Source organism: Cydia splendana, chromosome 17 (assembly GCF_910591565.1).
Source record: "Cydia splendana chromosome 17, ilCydSple1.2, whole genome shotgun sequence".
In the NCBI taxonomy this organism is placed as follows: Eukaryota; Metazoa; Arthropoda; class Insecta; order Lepidoptera; family Tortricidae; genus Cydia; species Cydia splendana.
In genome coordinates this window covers 14,017,471-14,034,309 of record NC_085976.1, presented here as the reverse complement: position 1 = coordinate 14,034,309, position 16,839 = coordinate 14,017,471, and the positions used below count along the sequence as shown (strand labels likewise).

The following is a 16,839-nucleotide window of genomic DNA, read 5'->3' as shown; positions in this document are numbered from 1 at the left end:
GCAAAACTCTACGTAGGGGGCGCCACTAGCACAAACAGTAAACAAACCGCCTTGATACATCAATGTCATATTTTATTCGTTAATAATCTGTGAACCCTTGTAAAAAAATTAATAATTCGAAGCAGTTGTGAGCCAAAAGCGCCCATACGTTAGACTATAGAGGGAAATGCCACAAGCCAAGCTTACCTATAGTTCGTTTTTTTAGCATTAGAAATAAGGTAAACAATCTTGATGTGTCTTTTAATTGAAAAACACATTTTAAAAATAAGGTACGGCAAATATGTAACAATTATGAATCTAATACGATCATTTATATTCTTCTGCTTTCATACGTAATAGTTACTGATTTTTTAAAAGCATTTTTCAATTAAAAGACATGTTAAGATCGCTAACCTTCTTTCAAGTTATTTCTAATGCTAAAAAAAAACGAGCTATAATTACAATTACACTAGAGGAACTATAGAAAAATACTGAATATAATGTAAAATCATGATTTATTCAACATTACTTCCTATGTTTCCTATAATTTGGCGAGCGATCTCTATCCCGCTTCTTCTTCTTACCCTTTCTTTTCTTATCAATGTCTCTCTTCTCCGTCTTCCGTCTCTCTCTATGATCATCGGAATCGCTTGAGTCAGAGCTGTAACGTTTTTCCTTCTTTTTCGTTCTTTCATCTGAGCTTACAGAAGAATTACTGCTATACCTTTTCTTATGTTTTTTTCTATGCCTATCATTACTTCGGCTTCGATGCCTCTCCGGTTTGTGTCTTCCATTTGAGTCTTCCTTGTCTCTACGACTTGTGTCTTTTCTAGACCTATCGCTATCTCTCTCTTTTTCTCTGTGACTGGAAGAAGCCTCTCGGTCCTCATTTTCCCTTTTATCGCGGTTTGACTTTTGATTTTCGTTTTTCTTGTATTCTTCATAGGAATCCGCATCTGTAAGAGGACGAAAGGGGTTTTAAGCATTATAATGAATGAATAAAATGAATTTATTTATTACAGACAACATTAGGTCCACATATTGTTAGTTTTGAACTTAATCTACATGTTAGTTACTAATAATAAATATATAAAAGTGATTTAAGTGAAGTGATAGTGAGTGATAATGTAGGTACATTTTATCTTTTATCACATATGGTGCGATTTCGAACGCACTAATAAACCCTTGGCTATGTGCATAACTGTCACCGCCGGACCAAATAGTTATTTGTCAAGTTTAGTAATTACTAAAGCAGAGACGCTTTCCATATAGATTGTCGTACATTGACCCGTCTGTTGCTATCTCTATTGCACTCAATTGTCAATGGTTGTCAATGTCACTGTGCAAGCTTGACAGCAATATATATAATAATGCGAGTGTAATAGAGATGTCAACAGGCGGATTAATGTACGAAAATCTATATAGAAAGCGTCACTTCTTTATTCAAATGTTTAATGATAAGACGGCCGGCTTTACGGGCAATAAGAATGGAGCCAGTACATTGGCGCCACGCACACGAATTCGAGCCAATCGTGCAGTCTAACGCCACAACGCGATTGGTTGATGAGTACGCATCACGCGCGCGATTGGTCGCAACTCGCAACTAGTTGCGTTAGACTTCAAGATTGGCTCGAATTCGTGAGTGACACCGCTGAACTAGCACCATTCTTAGTGCCCATAAGCCCGTCTTAAATATATGTCATAATTATTGAAATGTACCTTACAGGCCCCTGTCTGGCCGGTTTATATATAAACAAAACTGTATGTCGTCTGTTAAGTCGTCTGTCACTGGATCTGTGAACAGAAACCAGAATCGACTACAATTACCTATATTATTACATTTACCTTTATTAGGACACTTTTGTCTGTGACGGACAGAGAAAGGTACATGTTATTTCCCTGTCCAACTCAGCAGAACGATGATAGAAAGAGTCCAGAAAAAATATCCTAATTAATTGAACTAAAATTGACTATACAGATTCATTTAACTTGTGGGGCTAAAGGCTAATCTACGAAGGTATGTACATAATGACTTAAAAATCTTGTTTTATGGCGTATGATCGGTTTTTCTTATAGGTGATGGGTGTTTCTGTAACAGTTACAGTATTGTAAAGATTGGGAACCACTGATTTAACTCTAAAATGCTAGAAAATTACTTGTGTGTAGGACGTAGTTTACCGAATAGGATCCATGCTCACAAATTTGGCATTGAAATGAAATAATTTTTGTCAGAATGAAAAAATACTGACAGATGATTGTATATTGGATTATTTTTCCTAAATTACGTCCTTCATTGACAATAATAATTATATTCAAGTACTAGTTAAGTATTAACTTACAACTTTAGACTGCTTGTCATACTCTTACTTGAACACGGGGTGCAACACGAACTCGCTGAGACTGCCTTCTTGCTGATGGTAATATCTACCCTAACCTATTTAACTATGAAATTACTGATGTGTAGTGATGCTATACAAGTACTCACTTATGACTTTAGACTGCTTGTCATACTCCAACTTGGACACAGGCACCATGAACTCGCTGACTTTGACTGTCTCCTTCTTTATGGATCATGTCAGGGACTAAAGCGACATTGCAGGCTAACATACACCGGGCTCAAGATAGAGTGGCTTGGAGAGCACTGGTGAGGAGTGTCCACAGTAGTGATCCAAAAGACTCGAGCCTTTGGAGCTCTATTTTTTAGGGCTCGCCTCATCTCTTGACGCCTAAAAGGCTAAAAGCCTATTTAGCTCTTTAGCCCCCGAGCCCAGTTCTATTTAAGATCCTAGACTCTTGGGGCTAATAACCTTATTAAGGCTTGGGGCTAAAGAGCTAAATAGGCTTTTTTTTAGAGGCTTAATAAGGTTATTAGCCCCAAGAGTCTAGGCTCTTAAATAGAACTAGGCTCTGGAGCTAGAGCTAAATAGGCTTTTTTTAGGGGCTTAATAAGGTTATTAGCCCCAAGAATCTAGGCTCTTAACTAGGCTCGGGAGCTAAAGAGCTAAATAGGCTTTTAGCCTTTTAGGCGTGAAGAAATGAGGCGAGCCCTAAAAAAACCGGGCAAGTGCGAGTCGGACTCGCGCACGAAGGGTTCCGTACCATAATGCAAAAAAAAAACGAAAAAAAAAAACGGTCACCCATCCAAGTACTGACCACTCCCGACGTTGCTTAACTTTGGTCAAAAATCACGTTTGTTGTATGGGAGCCCCATTTAAATCTTTATTTTATTCTGTTTTTAGTATTTGTTGTTATAGCGGTAACAGAAATACATCATCTGTGAAAATTTCAACTGTCTAGCTATCACGGTTCGTGAGATACAGCCTGGTGACAAACAGACGGACGGACGGACGGACGGACAGCGAAGTCTTAGTAATAGGGTCCCGTTTTACCCTTTGGGTACGGAACCCTAAAAAGAGCTAAAAGGCTCGAGTCCTTTGGATCACTAGTCCACAGTCGTCACGTCCCTCAGCCATGACGATAAGACAAAGAGACTAGTACTCACTTATAACTTTAGACTGCTTGTCATACTCCGACTTGGACACAGGCTGCATCATGAACTCGCTGAGACTGACCGTCTCCTTCTTTATGGTGATGTCTACCATCACACGGCCGTTGTCTTCATCCAGGCTTACGACCTGAAAGATATAAAAATAGTAGGTATTAACACAAATTCGAAAAAGTCGTCGGAAGTCACCTTTAAAGGGGCCCACTGATTACCAGTTCGGCAGACGATATCAGCCTGTTTGTTCGGACCTGTCACCTTTTGCGTTTAACTGATATCTTCCGGCGAACTGGTAATCTGTGGGCCCCTTTAGTGGCAGGAGCTTGTATAACCACCACGCCACACATTTGATTGTTTTGAGTGGTAATATCAAACAGGAGGTACAGTCAACTGTAAAAATATGGGTAAGTACACAATAGTATTTTATACAATCGTGATATAATAGAGAGTTTTTCAGTTGAGTACCGTGTTTAGACAACGAAGCTTGCTGAGTTGTCTAAGTAAGGTACGAGATTGAAAAGCTTGATTATATCACTATTGTATACCTACAATACTTTTTCTACGCGTCAACAAAAATAATACTTTAAACTAGTAGAATCATATAAACAAACCAAACCAAAAGCTAAGATACGCGACTTACGCGAGCAACCGCGATACCTTGATACTGGTACCCGCCCCGGCGGGCTGGTCAACGACACCTTCTCGTAACTCATGAGGCCCTGGTACTTGCTACACGCTACCGTAGCCTGTGGCGACTAACAAGCAACGCTAAGTGGTTTTCGTAGTCTATGGATGTTGCTATATTAAGGGTGTCACATGCGCGTTTCTGACTTATGAAGCAATTTTTTCTACTATACAACCTAAAATAAATAATTATTTTGAGCTATGGCTTTGTTTCCTTCTCTTGATCGCGGCGAGCTGTATCGAAATGAATATTATAGTTGAGTTGGGAGCCCATACATTAAAAATACCCAATTGCAGTTTGGTATAAGAAATCTTAATTCAAGAATTACAGTTGACGAGTAGAAAAAATAAATCATCTCAAAAATATGTTCCATAGCTCTTATGTCAGCGAATTAAGAAGTATGGGACATATTTTTGAATAAGTTGGCTACACCCATATTTTTACAGTTGACTGTACCAGCCTGAGAAATCCACCAACAAGGTGAACTTAAGATTGTATATTTAATGGAGGCACATGCCCAAAACTGAAACTTATATTAGGCTGGCAATTATCAAAAAAATAGACTAAAAATAACAGTCTAGTAATATAAGTCTAATAATAGTAGAGGGGCCGGAGAGAAAGCTAAATGAGTGTAAGTATTAAGTTTTTTTATACCACGTCGACGGTGGCAAACAAGCATACGGCCCGCCTGATGGTAAGCAGTCACCGTAGCCTACGGACTTACTGATATGCTACTGTTAAGTATTAGGTTCCATAGACTATGCAGTTTTTCTACCATATAACAGGGGCCGGTTTCTCAAAAGCTTGTAACTTGTAATACAACTGGAAGTCCCTTTCTAACAAAAGCTGTCAAAAAGTGACATCCACTTGTATTACAAGTTACAAGCTTTTGATAAACAGGGCACAGGTCGTAAGTTTGTTTACTATTGTTTCAGTAAAAAAAAAAATACAACTTTTACACCCTAGGCCCTAGACTATAATTAAACTTAAATGGTATAAATAATTTCATACCTTTCCATATAAGCCGCTGTATTTCCCCGTAGTAATCTTAACAAAGGCGTTTTTCACAATGGACAGCTCTTCATCTTTCTTGTCTTTGGACACATTCTTTTTCTGATTCTCTTTGATGACTTTATCAGCTCCCAAACCCAGCCCTTTCGGTCTCAGTTCTGGCTGCTTGTGTTTTTGCCTGGAATATTACATTTAAAACAATTAAAAAATAAATTTCATATCAAGCTAGAGACAAGCACAATTAAACTGGCCCATCATACCTAATTTCACGAACTGATTATAGACACATCTTTTTAACAGTCTAAGGCCCACTTGCACCATTCCACTAACCCGGGGTTCACCGGTTAACCCTGGAATTACCATGGTTACCAGTACAATTTGACACTGGGTTAACGGTTTAACCGCTTAACCCCGGGTTAGTAGGATGGTGCAAGTGGCCCTAAGTATATTAGGGCCAATTGCACCAACACACACTGATCAACGTCAATCAGCAGTGAACTATGAAACTTCCCATACAATAAAATTTTGCGAATATTTTAAAGTTGATAGACAGTTTGGTGCAACATGCAACCAACCCTTAGACCAGTGGTGGGCAAACTTTCTTCATGAAGGGCCAAAACTTGAAGGAATTTCAGAGGAGGGCCAGATTTACAGCAAAAATGTATTTTTATTATACAATGTGTCCGGTCAACCATGTCGGAGCCGTTAAGGGCGTGTAGTACAATCGATTTCATCGATAAATCACCACGTGCTTTTTTTTTTAAGTCAACGGTAATGAAATGGCGGCATTTTTAATTTTTCAAACACCTGAGCACGGGTGCACGTGGTATTTTTGGCATTATCTGTAAATTTTTCGTCCTACGAATACAAAAAATATCTCATTGGATAGCTAAACATGTAAGCAATCGACTAAAGCTAATAATTGTATGCAAACATTTCAATAGCAAGGCAAAAGAAAATATTAAAAGTAAATAATTAGGACAGAAACGCATTACTTTTTCAGTTTTTATTTTTTTATGTAAAAACTGGGTCGTTTACCTACATTTTTTTTGCTCTGCGTTTGTAGTACAGGATATTGGATAGACATCAATACCAAAATTACGTATCTGACGTAATAACTTTAGAAGTTACAGAGGTTCCAAGATGTACCTAAAAATGTTGTTTTTTTACAAAAGGAGAAAAAATAAAACAAAACGCTAATAATAATTTAAATTTTAATAAAAATCATAACAAAAGTATCTTAAGGCTAAAGATGACTAACTAGTTGAGTAACTGCTCAAAATAGCCCCCTCGATTTTGTAGACAAGCAGTTGCTCTTATCGCAATATGCTGCGTAGACCGCCGAATCATCTCCTTATCTTCTCTTAACATGTTTGCATGTTCAATTATTCTTTGCACTAAATCTTCCCTTGTTCCCGGTATGTCGACGTACACTCTTTGTTTCAAGGTGCCCCATAGAAAATAATCGAGTGGAGTTAAGTCCGGTGATCGAGGTGGCCAAGCGACATGTCCGTCACGTCCAACCCACGGGACATAATGCTCATTCAAATAATTTCGCACATCTCTTGCAAAATGTGGAGGAGCACCATCCAGCTGCAAAATCATCCTCCTCCTGTATGCTACAGGCAGCTCCATTAATGCGTCATGGAACTGTGTTTGGAGAAATTCTAAAAATCGTGGGCCATTCATTGTCCCAGGTAGAATAATTGGCCCAACTAAAATATCGTCAATGATTCCCGCCCAAACATTTACTGAGAATTGGTGCTGGAATGAGCTTGGTCTCACAGCATGAGGATTCTCCAACTGCCACAGATGCTCGTTGCGGTGGTTTACGTATCCCAAACGCGTGAAAGTGGCCTCGTCGGTCCACATAATACGTTTCAAAAACGTTTGATCCATTCGTGCTCTTCTTGTTATCCAGGAACAAAAAACTGATCTTGCAGCGTAATCTGGTCCAATAATGTCTTGTACTCGTCTGAAATGGTAAGGGTGTAATCCTTCTCTTTTTAATACTCTCCAGACTGTCCACTTGCATAAATTCATCCTGTTGGCTATTCTTCTAATGCTCAGTCTCGGGTCGTGACTAATCTTAAGATCTCTTCTTCGTCCTGGGGTGCTACAAGTCGAACACGTTCATCAGCGGGTCTTCTTATGCCGTTCTCAGCGAGCCGTGCATGAATTCTTATGAATGTGCGAGCATTCGGAATGGGTCTGTTAGGAAACCTCCTTGCGTACTCTTGAACAGCAGCATTAGCGTTCCCGTTGCAAAACCCATAAACGAAATGTATGTCAGCAGTGTGCTGACTAGAATAGTGGCCGTCTTCCATTTTAACAAAAACGGAAAATAAACAGCAGGTCAAACAACTAACAAAATTTCAACAATAACACAATCGAACTGAAGTAAGCCGAAGATAGCAGAAGTTTGTTATCACAACGCAGAGCGAGGGATGACTGATTGACCTGCTGCTGTCTGCTTCTTTCATACCTCCCGGAGGGAGGTATGAGATGCCTTCCCATCCCTTTTGGGGATTTTTGGCGGTTTCGAATCGCCGCCCGTAACTACGGGCGGGTCTATTTTGTGCCCTTTTTCTAAGGGCGGGGGCTTCATGGCCATGCGAGTGGCCTGTCATGGCGTTTATGTCCCTCGGTGGCCTGTCAGTGGCTTAGTGGACTGCGGGATCCTCAACCACTGTCCGGCGTTTCTTCTTCATGCGCCAGGGCTCTGGGGAGCTGGCGCAGTCTGCGGCGGTTATCCGGCGGGCGTGTGTGCAGCGGCGCGATGCCCTGAAGGTGATGGCGTCTTGAATGGTCGGCGCGCTCGAACATGTTTGTTGAGAGGTGGCTCACGAAGGCGTCCAGGCTCTGCCATTTCAGGCCTCGTTGGATGTCTACGTTTCGCACGTAGCGGGGGGCATTTACTATGGTGCGCAGGGCCGCATTCTCCTGCGCACGCAGTCTCTTCTTGTTTGTTTCAGCCACCAGGGCGTACCATGCTGGAGCTGCGTACGTCAGGCGGGACCGTATGTAGGTTTTGTAGACCCCCAGCTTCGTGCGACGGGGGAGGCTGCTGCAGAGCACTGGACGGATTGACCTGGCAGCACCCCTTGACTTATCTACCTGCTTGTAAAAGAAAAACTGGGAGTGGGGATGATAATTCTTGGGATTATCTCAAGTTATTAATAAAGGTAATTAACAGGGTCATATTTGAACACGTGTTATTTTTGAAGTATCAAAGATAGAGCTATGATTTTAGTATGCATTTCTAGCTAATATCCTGTACTACAAATGCAGTACGAAAAAAATGTAGGTAAATGACCTAGTTTTTACATAAAAAAATAAAAACTGAAAAAGTAATGCATTTCTGTCCAAATTATTTACTTTCAATATTTTTTTTTGCCCTGTTATTGAAATGTTTGCGTACAATTATTAGCTTTAATCGATTGCTTACATGTTTAGCTATCCAATAAGATATTTTTTGTATTCGTAGGACGAAAAATTGACAGATAATGTCAAAAATACCACGTGCACCCGTGCTCAGTTGTTTGAAAAATTAAAAATGCCGCCATTTCATTACCGTTGACTTAAAAGAAAAAACACGTGGTGATTTATCGATGAAATCGATTGTACTACACGCCCTTAACGGCTCCGACATCGTTGACCAGACACATTGTATTGTTGGCCATATTATACATTTTTTTAAATGACCGGCGGCGGGCCAGATAAATCCTTTCGCGCGCCGCACTTGGCCTGCGGGCCGTACTTTGCCCACCACTGCCTTAGACTGTTGTTCATTCACAGCAGTACTATAAGGGATCATCCATTAATTACGTCACACGAATTTCTAGGTTTTTTGACCCCTCCCCCCTCCTTGTCACACTTGGTCACATTTTGCAAATCCCTCCCCACCTGGTATGACGTCACATTTTAGGCAATTTTGTTAACTCGGCATTATTTTTTGAATAAAAAAATATTATTGGTAAAAGATATTAGTAATTTTATAACACAAAACCAATTAGGAACGAAAATTACTTCCAAAAACTCATTATTTAACTGTACAGCGAATAAAAAAATATAAATTAATTTTCGGTTACTGATGAAGTTAAAGTGACGTCACAATGTTTGTGACTCCCCCCTACCACATGTCACAACATGTCACATTTTCTTGACCCCTCCCCTCCCTCCCCCTAAACGTGTGACGTAATTAATGGATGACCCCTAATTATAAGATCAGTCTTTGTAATTTACCCACTGATTATTGATAGCTATTTTTAAGTACCTATTCAAACAGAATCGCATGATATTCCATTACATGGATCCGAATTTATTACTGTCAAAACAAAACCCCATCTGAGCAACTTTAAAAAATCCAAAGGTTGAAAGCAGCACTTCGGTGCAATGCTTTTTAGGGTTCCGCACCCAATGGGTAAAATAGGGACCCTATTACTTTTTTTTTTTTTTTTTTTTAATCCTTTTTTTTTTAAGGGGTTTTGTCACGCAGTGACAATGTCACCCCCGTAATGAGATCTAATAGTAATAATGATGTAGTAGTGAAGTATTACCTACACCACTACATCACATATAAGTATAGTTTGCACATCAACCTGGCCTCGTCTGATAGTGGCGATGCCAGGACGATGTTGCAACTACCTATGTTGGTAGATTTAATAAATGTCATGTCATTCCTCAGCGCCTCATTACGGACACATTCCATCAACACATGGTGAACATCTTCTATTTTATCGCACTCTTGGCAATTTGGTGAAGCCGCTAGTTTCATCAGGTGCTTGAATTTGTTTGACGGAATGTGCCCGGAACGAAGTCTGAGGAGTGATACTACCTGTTTCCTGCTAAGCTTTTTGTCAAACCAGGGGACCTGAGGGGGCTGACATTGAACTGTTCGGTACCAGATTCCTTTAGTGAGAGACCGCTTATCAAAGTATTCCCTCCACATCTGCCTGCAACTAATCCTAACTTTACCTAGTACTTCGCTGTGTACTGGTATACAACGGTATGGAATACCGTCGGTTATTGCAAGTTTTGCTGCTCGGTCAGCCTCCTCGTTACCCATGATGCCAACATGAGAAGGTATCCACTGTACAATCACTTCCCTATTTAGTGTACGAAGTTTGTTGATGGATTCAAGGATGGTGTAGGCTATCGGATGCCCTCGACTGCTCGAGGGTAACCGAGCCAAATGTGAAAGGGCACTCCTTGCGTCTGACAAAATTACACATTTGTTATGGTCTATAGACTCTACATATGACAACGCTTCGGCTATGGCAATAAGTTCACAGTGCATAATAGATATATCAGCTTGTATGTTAAACTTTCCCCGGAAATCCACCTGAGGGTCAAAAAAAGCCGCCCCACATCCTTGTTTCTCCTTGGACCCATCAGTAAACAGCTTATAAAATGTGCTATACTTACTTTCTAAGAGATCATTACATAACCTATATAAATCTATTTGGTTCACATGTTTTTTGGCAGTCTCTAAACCCTCTATAAAAACATATATATTATTTGATAAATCGTAGCTACTTATCCAACTATTCATTGAGTACATAGGTAATTGCTCATGTGATTGTACTGGGAGGTTACAGAATTGGTTATAAGTTTCAATGAGTAGCGGCTTTTTCTTTGTTCTCCAGTACCTATTTTCACATGCCCTATTTAGTTCTTTTAACACATGTATTGTAGCATTATGTTCCAAGCATTTGCCTCTTAAATAAAACTTAGCCGCCAGGTATTTCCTCCTTACAAAGAGGGGCTGTATGCACAGCTCACTTTCCATGACATGTATTGGGGTACTTCTTATAAATCCGCCAATAACCCGCATAGCTTGGTTTTGCACTCTGTCCAGTTTGCATAAATGGTTTTTAACACTAATATCGTACAAAAAACAACCATAATCCAGTCTACTACGTAGGATAGAGATATATAGGCGCCTAAGATGGGTTGGATGGACACCCCACTTTGCTCCAGCTAGAACCTTAAATACATTTAGAAATTTCAATGTTTTCTCACGGGTTTCATTTATGTGTCTTCCCCATTTTAGGCTTCTATCTAACCACATACCTAGATATTTCACACAATCCACCTGTTGCACCTTATTGCTGCCTATCTGTAAATTTACTCTATATTTGTTTACATTCCTAGGATGACCTCTAACAAATACACAGACTTTAGTTTTTTTATGTGATACATTAAGACCCATTCCTTCTACTGTGCTATTAAGAATATTTAAGGAATCCTGTACTGCATTAACTGCATCCGAGAGGTGTTTGCGGCTGGCATAAAGTACAAAATCATCTGCATATTGTGATACAAATATATCTCCCAGCTGTTTACAAATATCTAGAGTCGCTATGTTAAATAGTAAAGGAGATAAGGGGTCCCCCTGTGCTAAACCCATTCCCGTAACTCGAACTAAGGATTCATGACCCGACAAGTCTATAGCCAGTTGTCGTGAATGTAAAAACTGCCAAAGATATTTACAGATAACATTGTCCACACCAAGGTGGTCTAGTGTTTTCAGGAGACAAGTTAAACTAACATTATTGTAAGCACTGTCTATATCAACGAAACAGCCCACCGTGGCAAGCCCATTGGTATACCCAGTCTGGATTCGTGAAACTAGCCTAGTTAAATTGTCCATGCAAGATCTGAATCTCCTGAAACCTATAGTCTCATCTGAAAAATGGTTTCCCTTTTCGATATACCATTCTAGTCTACGTGTAAGAATTGTGTGAAATATCTTGCATGGACAGGACAGCAGAGAAATTGGTCTAAAGGTCACATCTTGCCTTGTGTCTGCACCGAGTTTCGGTATAGGAACTATTTGAACGCTGCGCCACTGTATCGGGACAAAGCTGCTAAATAAAAATATATTAAATATATTTACCAGTACATGTTTGGCTACATCTGGAAGATGCCTAATCATAGAAAAGGATATATCATCCATGCCCGGTGCTGTATCAGATTGTTTGATAGCGTTCTTTAATTCATGTACCGAAATCGGCGACGACAAACATATGCTATTGCTAGCAAAGGTAGGGGCTGCGGGTGTTACATAATCTGGTGCTAAACTGCCTAACAGATGCTCAGCCTTCTCGCGGCTTATTGTTGTTCTAGGTGCTTTGTAGCCCTTCAGCCATTTCATTTTGTTCCACATTTCACTAGAGGATGTAGCACTATCAACACTATCACAAAACTTTTGCCACGCCTTAGCGCTTCCTTGTCGAATCAGCCGCTGAGCAACACTAACTTTATTTTGTAAAACAGATAAATTATCCGGTGTAGGGTTCCGTCTGAAGATTGCCAACGCTCGACGTCTCTCTGCAACGGCCTTAGATATATCTTGATTCCAGTAGGGTCTTGGAGTAAATTTTTGCTGACGAAGAGGATTCTCACAAATTTTAATTATAGGAATTGAGGCATTCGCAGCTCTGTCCATAGCATCAATGAACTTGTCATATGCCGTTTGTGGGTTCTCTGGCAGGATCAAGTCCGTGAATTCTTCTTGTGCAGTGGCTCTATACTTTGCCCAGTCGGCTTTTCTAAAGTTACGTCTGTTTTTATGTCTATCAGACTTATTAATATCGGTATTTAATTTAATCATTAAGTGATCGCTGCCAAGATTTTCGTTAAGTACTGACCAATTGAACTTTAAAGCTATATCTGCAGAAGCCAGAGTAACGTCAGGGGAAGATTTCTGTACTGCGCCGTTCACCAATTTCATTCTCGTGTGAGTACCATTGTTCAGGGTAACAAGACCCTTTTCAACACTAGAATCATGAATCTGTTCCCCTCTCACATCCATTTTTATTGACCAATTAGTGTGGTGGCCATTTAAATCCCCTGCTACAAGGCATTTCCCGTCAGCTAGTGTAAATATCTGGTCCCAGTCCCTCTGTGTAGTATAAGCCGTCGGTGGACAATATATTGATATTACATTTTCTAAGAAACTACAGTTTAGTATCTTCATATGGATCAATTCAATATGTGTGTTGGTTAGTTGAGAATTACATTGTTGTGCTTTAACTGATTTGTGGGCTAACACTGCCACACCCCCATATCCATCGCCACGATCAGATCTGAATATGTTGTAACCACTTATCTTGAATTGGCTAGCCGGGTCAAGCCATGTCTCACTTATTAAAGCAAGGTGTATCTTTTCTTGATGTAATAGCGATTCAAATTCTAGTCGTTTAGGGCGAATGCTTTGGGCATTCCATTGTATTACATTTAGGGTGACCCTATTACTAAGACTGCTGCTCGTCTGTCTGTCACCAGGCTGTAACTCATGAACCGTGATAGCTAGACAGTTGAAATTTTCACAGATGATGTATTTCTGTTGCCGCTATAACAAATACTAAAAACACAAACATGGTTTTTTTTGCGGGTTTTTGCGCAATGGTACGGAACCCTTCGTGCGCGAGTCCGACTCGCACTTGGCCGGTTTTTTTTCTCTTAGTTCCTAAAACTAAAAATAGAAACAAAGTTAAGCCGGGTTTTCATTAGGCAACTTTTGTTAATAAACACTGTTTAATGACTGTTTATAAACAGTGTTGCACAATGTTTCATCACCTCTGTAAACATGTTTATAAACAAGGATGATGAAATATTGTTGCATAAACATGTTGCTGTGTTCCCCACTCTAGGTGGAGAACAAGACGAAACATTCAGTTTATAAACGTTTATAAACAGATGTCATCGAGTGTGGACGTGTGTGACGCAAGTTTAGAAACATGGAAATAGTACTACCTCCTCGGGCGACATCCTAGCAACAACTAAACTAGTGTGGACTGCTAAGTTTCAGAAACAGTGTTTACGGTAAACTTGTTGCAAAACATGGTGATCAAATTCATAAACAGTTGTAATCAATCAGTTGTTAATACAAATGTTGCCTAATGAATACCCGGCTTTATACTTACTGTTGATCTGTGCTTGCAGTCCAACCCATGCCTCTGAGCATTGCCATACCAAATTCTTGAATAGGCACAGCATCATAATCTTCCAATGTTGACTGAAAAAAATATATATTGCTGTTATTAAATTTAATTTTAAACACAAGACATCCAAGGAAATAATTTTAGACCCAGCCCATAAATACATACACGCACCTTATACCGGGTGTCCCTAGCCATTGGACAAAGCCGAAATGTACATATGCATTAGGGTATTTAGAACCAGTACACAAAGTATCATAACAATCGGTGTAGCGGTTACGAAGAAATTAACAAATTACGATTTTTTTACTTTGGAGCAACCTGTATGTGTTAGTAGCTCCTGAGGTAATAAATAGTATGAAACCTTCTTCGACCGTTTTGATTATCTTTTTTATTTATGTCATTAATAAGATTCTGACTTTTGACAAATGTCATCATTGCCGCACATTTTCAAAAGCACTGCCAACGATTAATACAGTATGTTTCTTTTTGTTGTTGTTTATTTGAAATAACTTTTGTTTGATAATTATTTATTTTATCTTTTGTTCTAATTAAAAAAAATATTGCCGTTAGAGCATTTCTGAGAAGTAACCATACGTGGGATTTCAGGGTTTGTCCAATGGCTAAGGTCACCCTGTATATGACAATATAAACATCACAAAAACTTAATCTAAACCAACACAAAAATAAATTAATAAAAATTCTAACATCGTGACATCTAACTGAAGACCTTAATTCCTGAGTCACCGACGATTCTGTGGGCGTTTCTCATAAAAACTCATAGAACTTACAAACTTGCCTATAAACCCGGGCCAGAAGAAAGTTAACCTTAAAACTAATGAAATAGGGGTGAGGATGACTGTGTATGTTCCTTCATAAACTATAAAATCTGTGTTTTGATATAGGTTTAGGCTTGTATTGCCATAAGCGGCAATGCATTGGCCGTCTCAACCGCTCTTGATACAGCGTTGCAACAATCATCCGTCAGGGGTGCAGTGGCAATTGATGACGATGAGCACTTTGTATGTAACATCACCTTGTGTTGGGTGTAATAACTAAGAAGACATTCCATAATCTTTTATTTAATAATTTTACTGAAGACTAATAAAAGTAATAATTTTTTTCCAAGAGTGTAAAGTTTCTTTGGGCTCTATAATATTTTTTAATATGTAAATTACAATTTTACAAATCTAACGGCCAAACGCTTCTCGTCTTTTGTCAATTGAACTGTTCATATTTATGATTCGCCAAACTGCAGCTTTTTAAAAAGACCATGTCATTATAGAAATTAAGACAAATATGGTTATTTTTTTATTGTTGAATAAAGCAGAATATATATTTACCTCCTTTTGTCCATCTAAAACAGGTTGCGACGGCACAGCAACCGTCAAAACTGGCCCTTCCACTTTCTTCTCCTGCTTTGCTTCATTGAGCAACTCTCGGACAGCCATCTGGTCTATTGTTTCACTCTCCGGCTGACTATCCTCCTTAGCCCCATTATCTCCTGGTGCTGGCACCTCTTCTGCACCTTTTTCCACTTCTTCCGCTATCTGCTTCAGTCTTTCTGCTGTGATCAGCGTGTTTGGCTTCATTGTGATCACCAGTGGTGCCTTTTCTTCCACCACTTCACCGCTGGAATTGAGAAATATTACTAAGTATCATATGTCATACCAAATACGCGCCCATCCCCGAGTTGCAGAAACCTGCCCATGCTACAATACAATAGTGAGTAATAGTATATATATATATATATATATATAAGTTGATATTTTTAAGATTATATCATTGTTTTCATATTCTAGAGGTGAGTTTAAATATCATATGGGATTGCGTTTTATAAGAACCTTGTAACCTGTTTATATATTTTACTAATGTTAGTGAACTAGTTTCAAATCATAATCATTTAAGTAAGCTTAAATACTGTTGAAAATGCAAATATCAAGATGATATGATATGAGTCTACACGTCTTACAATGAGCAATAAAAATTTTGAAAGAAAATACTTGAGGTAAAAGACTCGTTTAATCTAGGAATTATGCGTTTAAAAGTGTATTTGCAAGTTTCTTACCCAACAACTTTGATCGATTTCTCTTCTAAACATTCTATATACTCCTTTCTTTCGACGGCCACAGGTTTCTCAACTTTTTTGGTTTTTGTGAAACCAAAAGATATTTTTTTACCCTCCATTGCGTTTTAGGTAATTAAAACATTAAAAACAGGACGAAGTTCAAAGCACACTATATACAATTAATTTCATTGTTATTTTATTAAAGTTTTGTTTCAAATTAAGAGGTTAGCATCAGTCTCACCCACCACCATCTTGCTTGACACTGACAGACATTGACAATGACATTTTCAATTTGGCACTTTTGGCAGTTCATCAGTATGACCCAATGCAGCCAATGTTGCCAAATTGCCAAATATGTATGTTCTGATACACGCACCACAATAAAACGAAATTATGAGGGTGCCGTTTTCTCGGTTACGGAACCCTAAACATAGGGGATATTACTGCAATGTTCTGCCGCCAGAGTGCAGCACTACCGACTCAGTAAATTCATAGACTACAGCTGGTCAAGCAAATCTTGTCAGTAAAAAAAGGCGCGAAATTCAAATTTTCTATGGGACGATATCCCTTCGTGCCTACATTTTTCAAATTTGCCGACTTTTTCTACTGACAAGATCTGCTTGACCAGCTATAACTTATACATACT

The 16,839-nt window shown here is 39.2% G+C and overlaps 1 protein-coding gene across 1 annotated transcript; it reads right to left on the bottom strand.

Annotated features, from left to right (window-relative positions):
• Window positions 1-479: 479 nt before the first annotated feature.
• LOC134798829 (G-patch domain and KOW motifs-containing protein) lies at window positions 480-16,443 on the bottom strand. Its single transcript, XM_063771214.1, has 6 exons — window positions 16,194-16,443; window positions 15,469-15,757; window positions 14,111-14,202; window positions 5,178-5,355; window positions 3,482-3,614; window positions 480-935 (listed from the first exon to the last, which is right to left on the bottom strand). The coding sequence occupies exons 1-6, from the start codon at window positions 16,310-16,312 to the stop codon at window positions 505-507; spliced, it is 1,242 nt and encodes a 413-aa protein (XP_063627284.1). The 5' UTR covers window positions 16,313-16,443; the 3' UTR covers window positions 480-504.
• Between the last annotated feature and the right edge of the window lie 396 nt (window positions 16,444-16,839).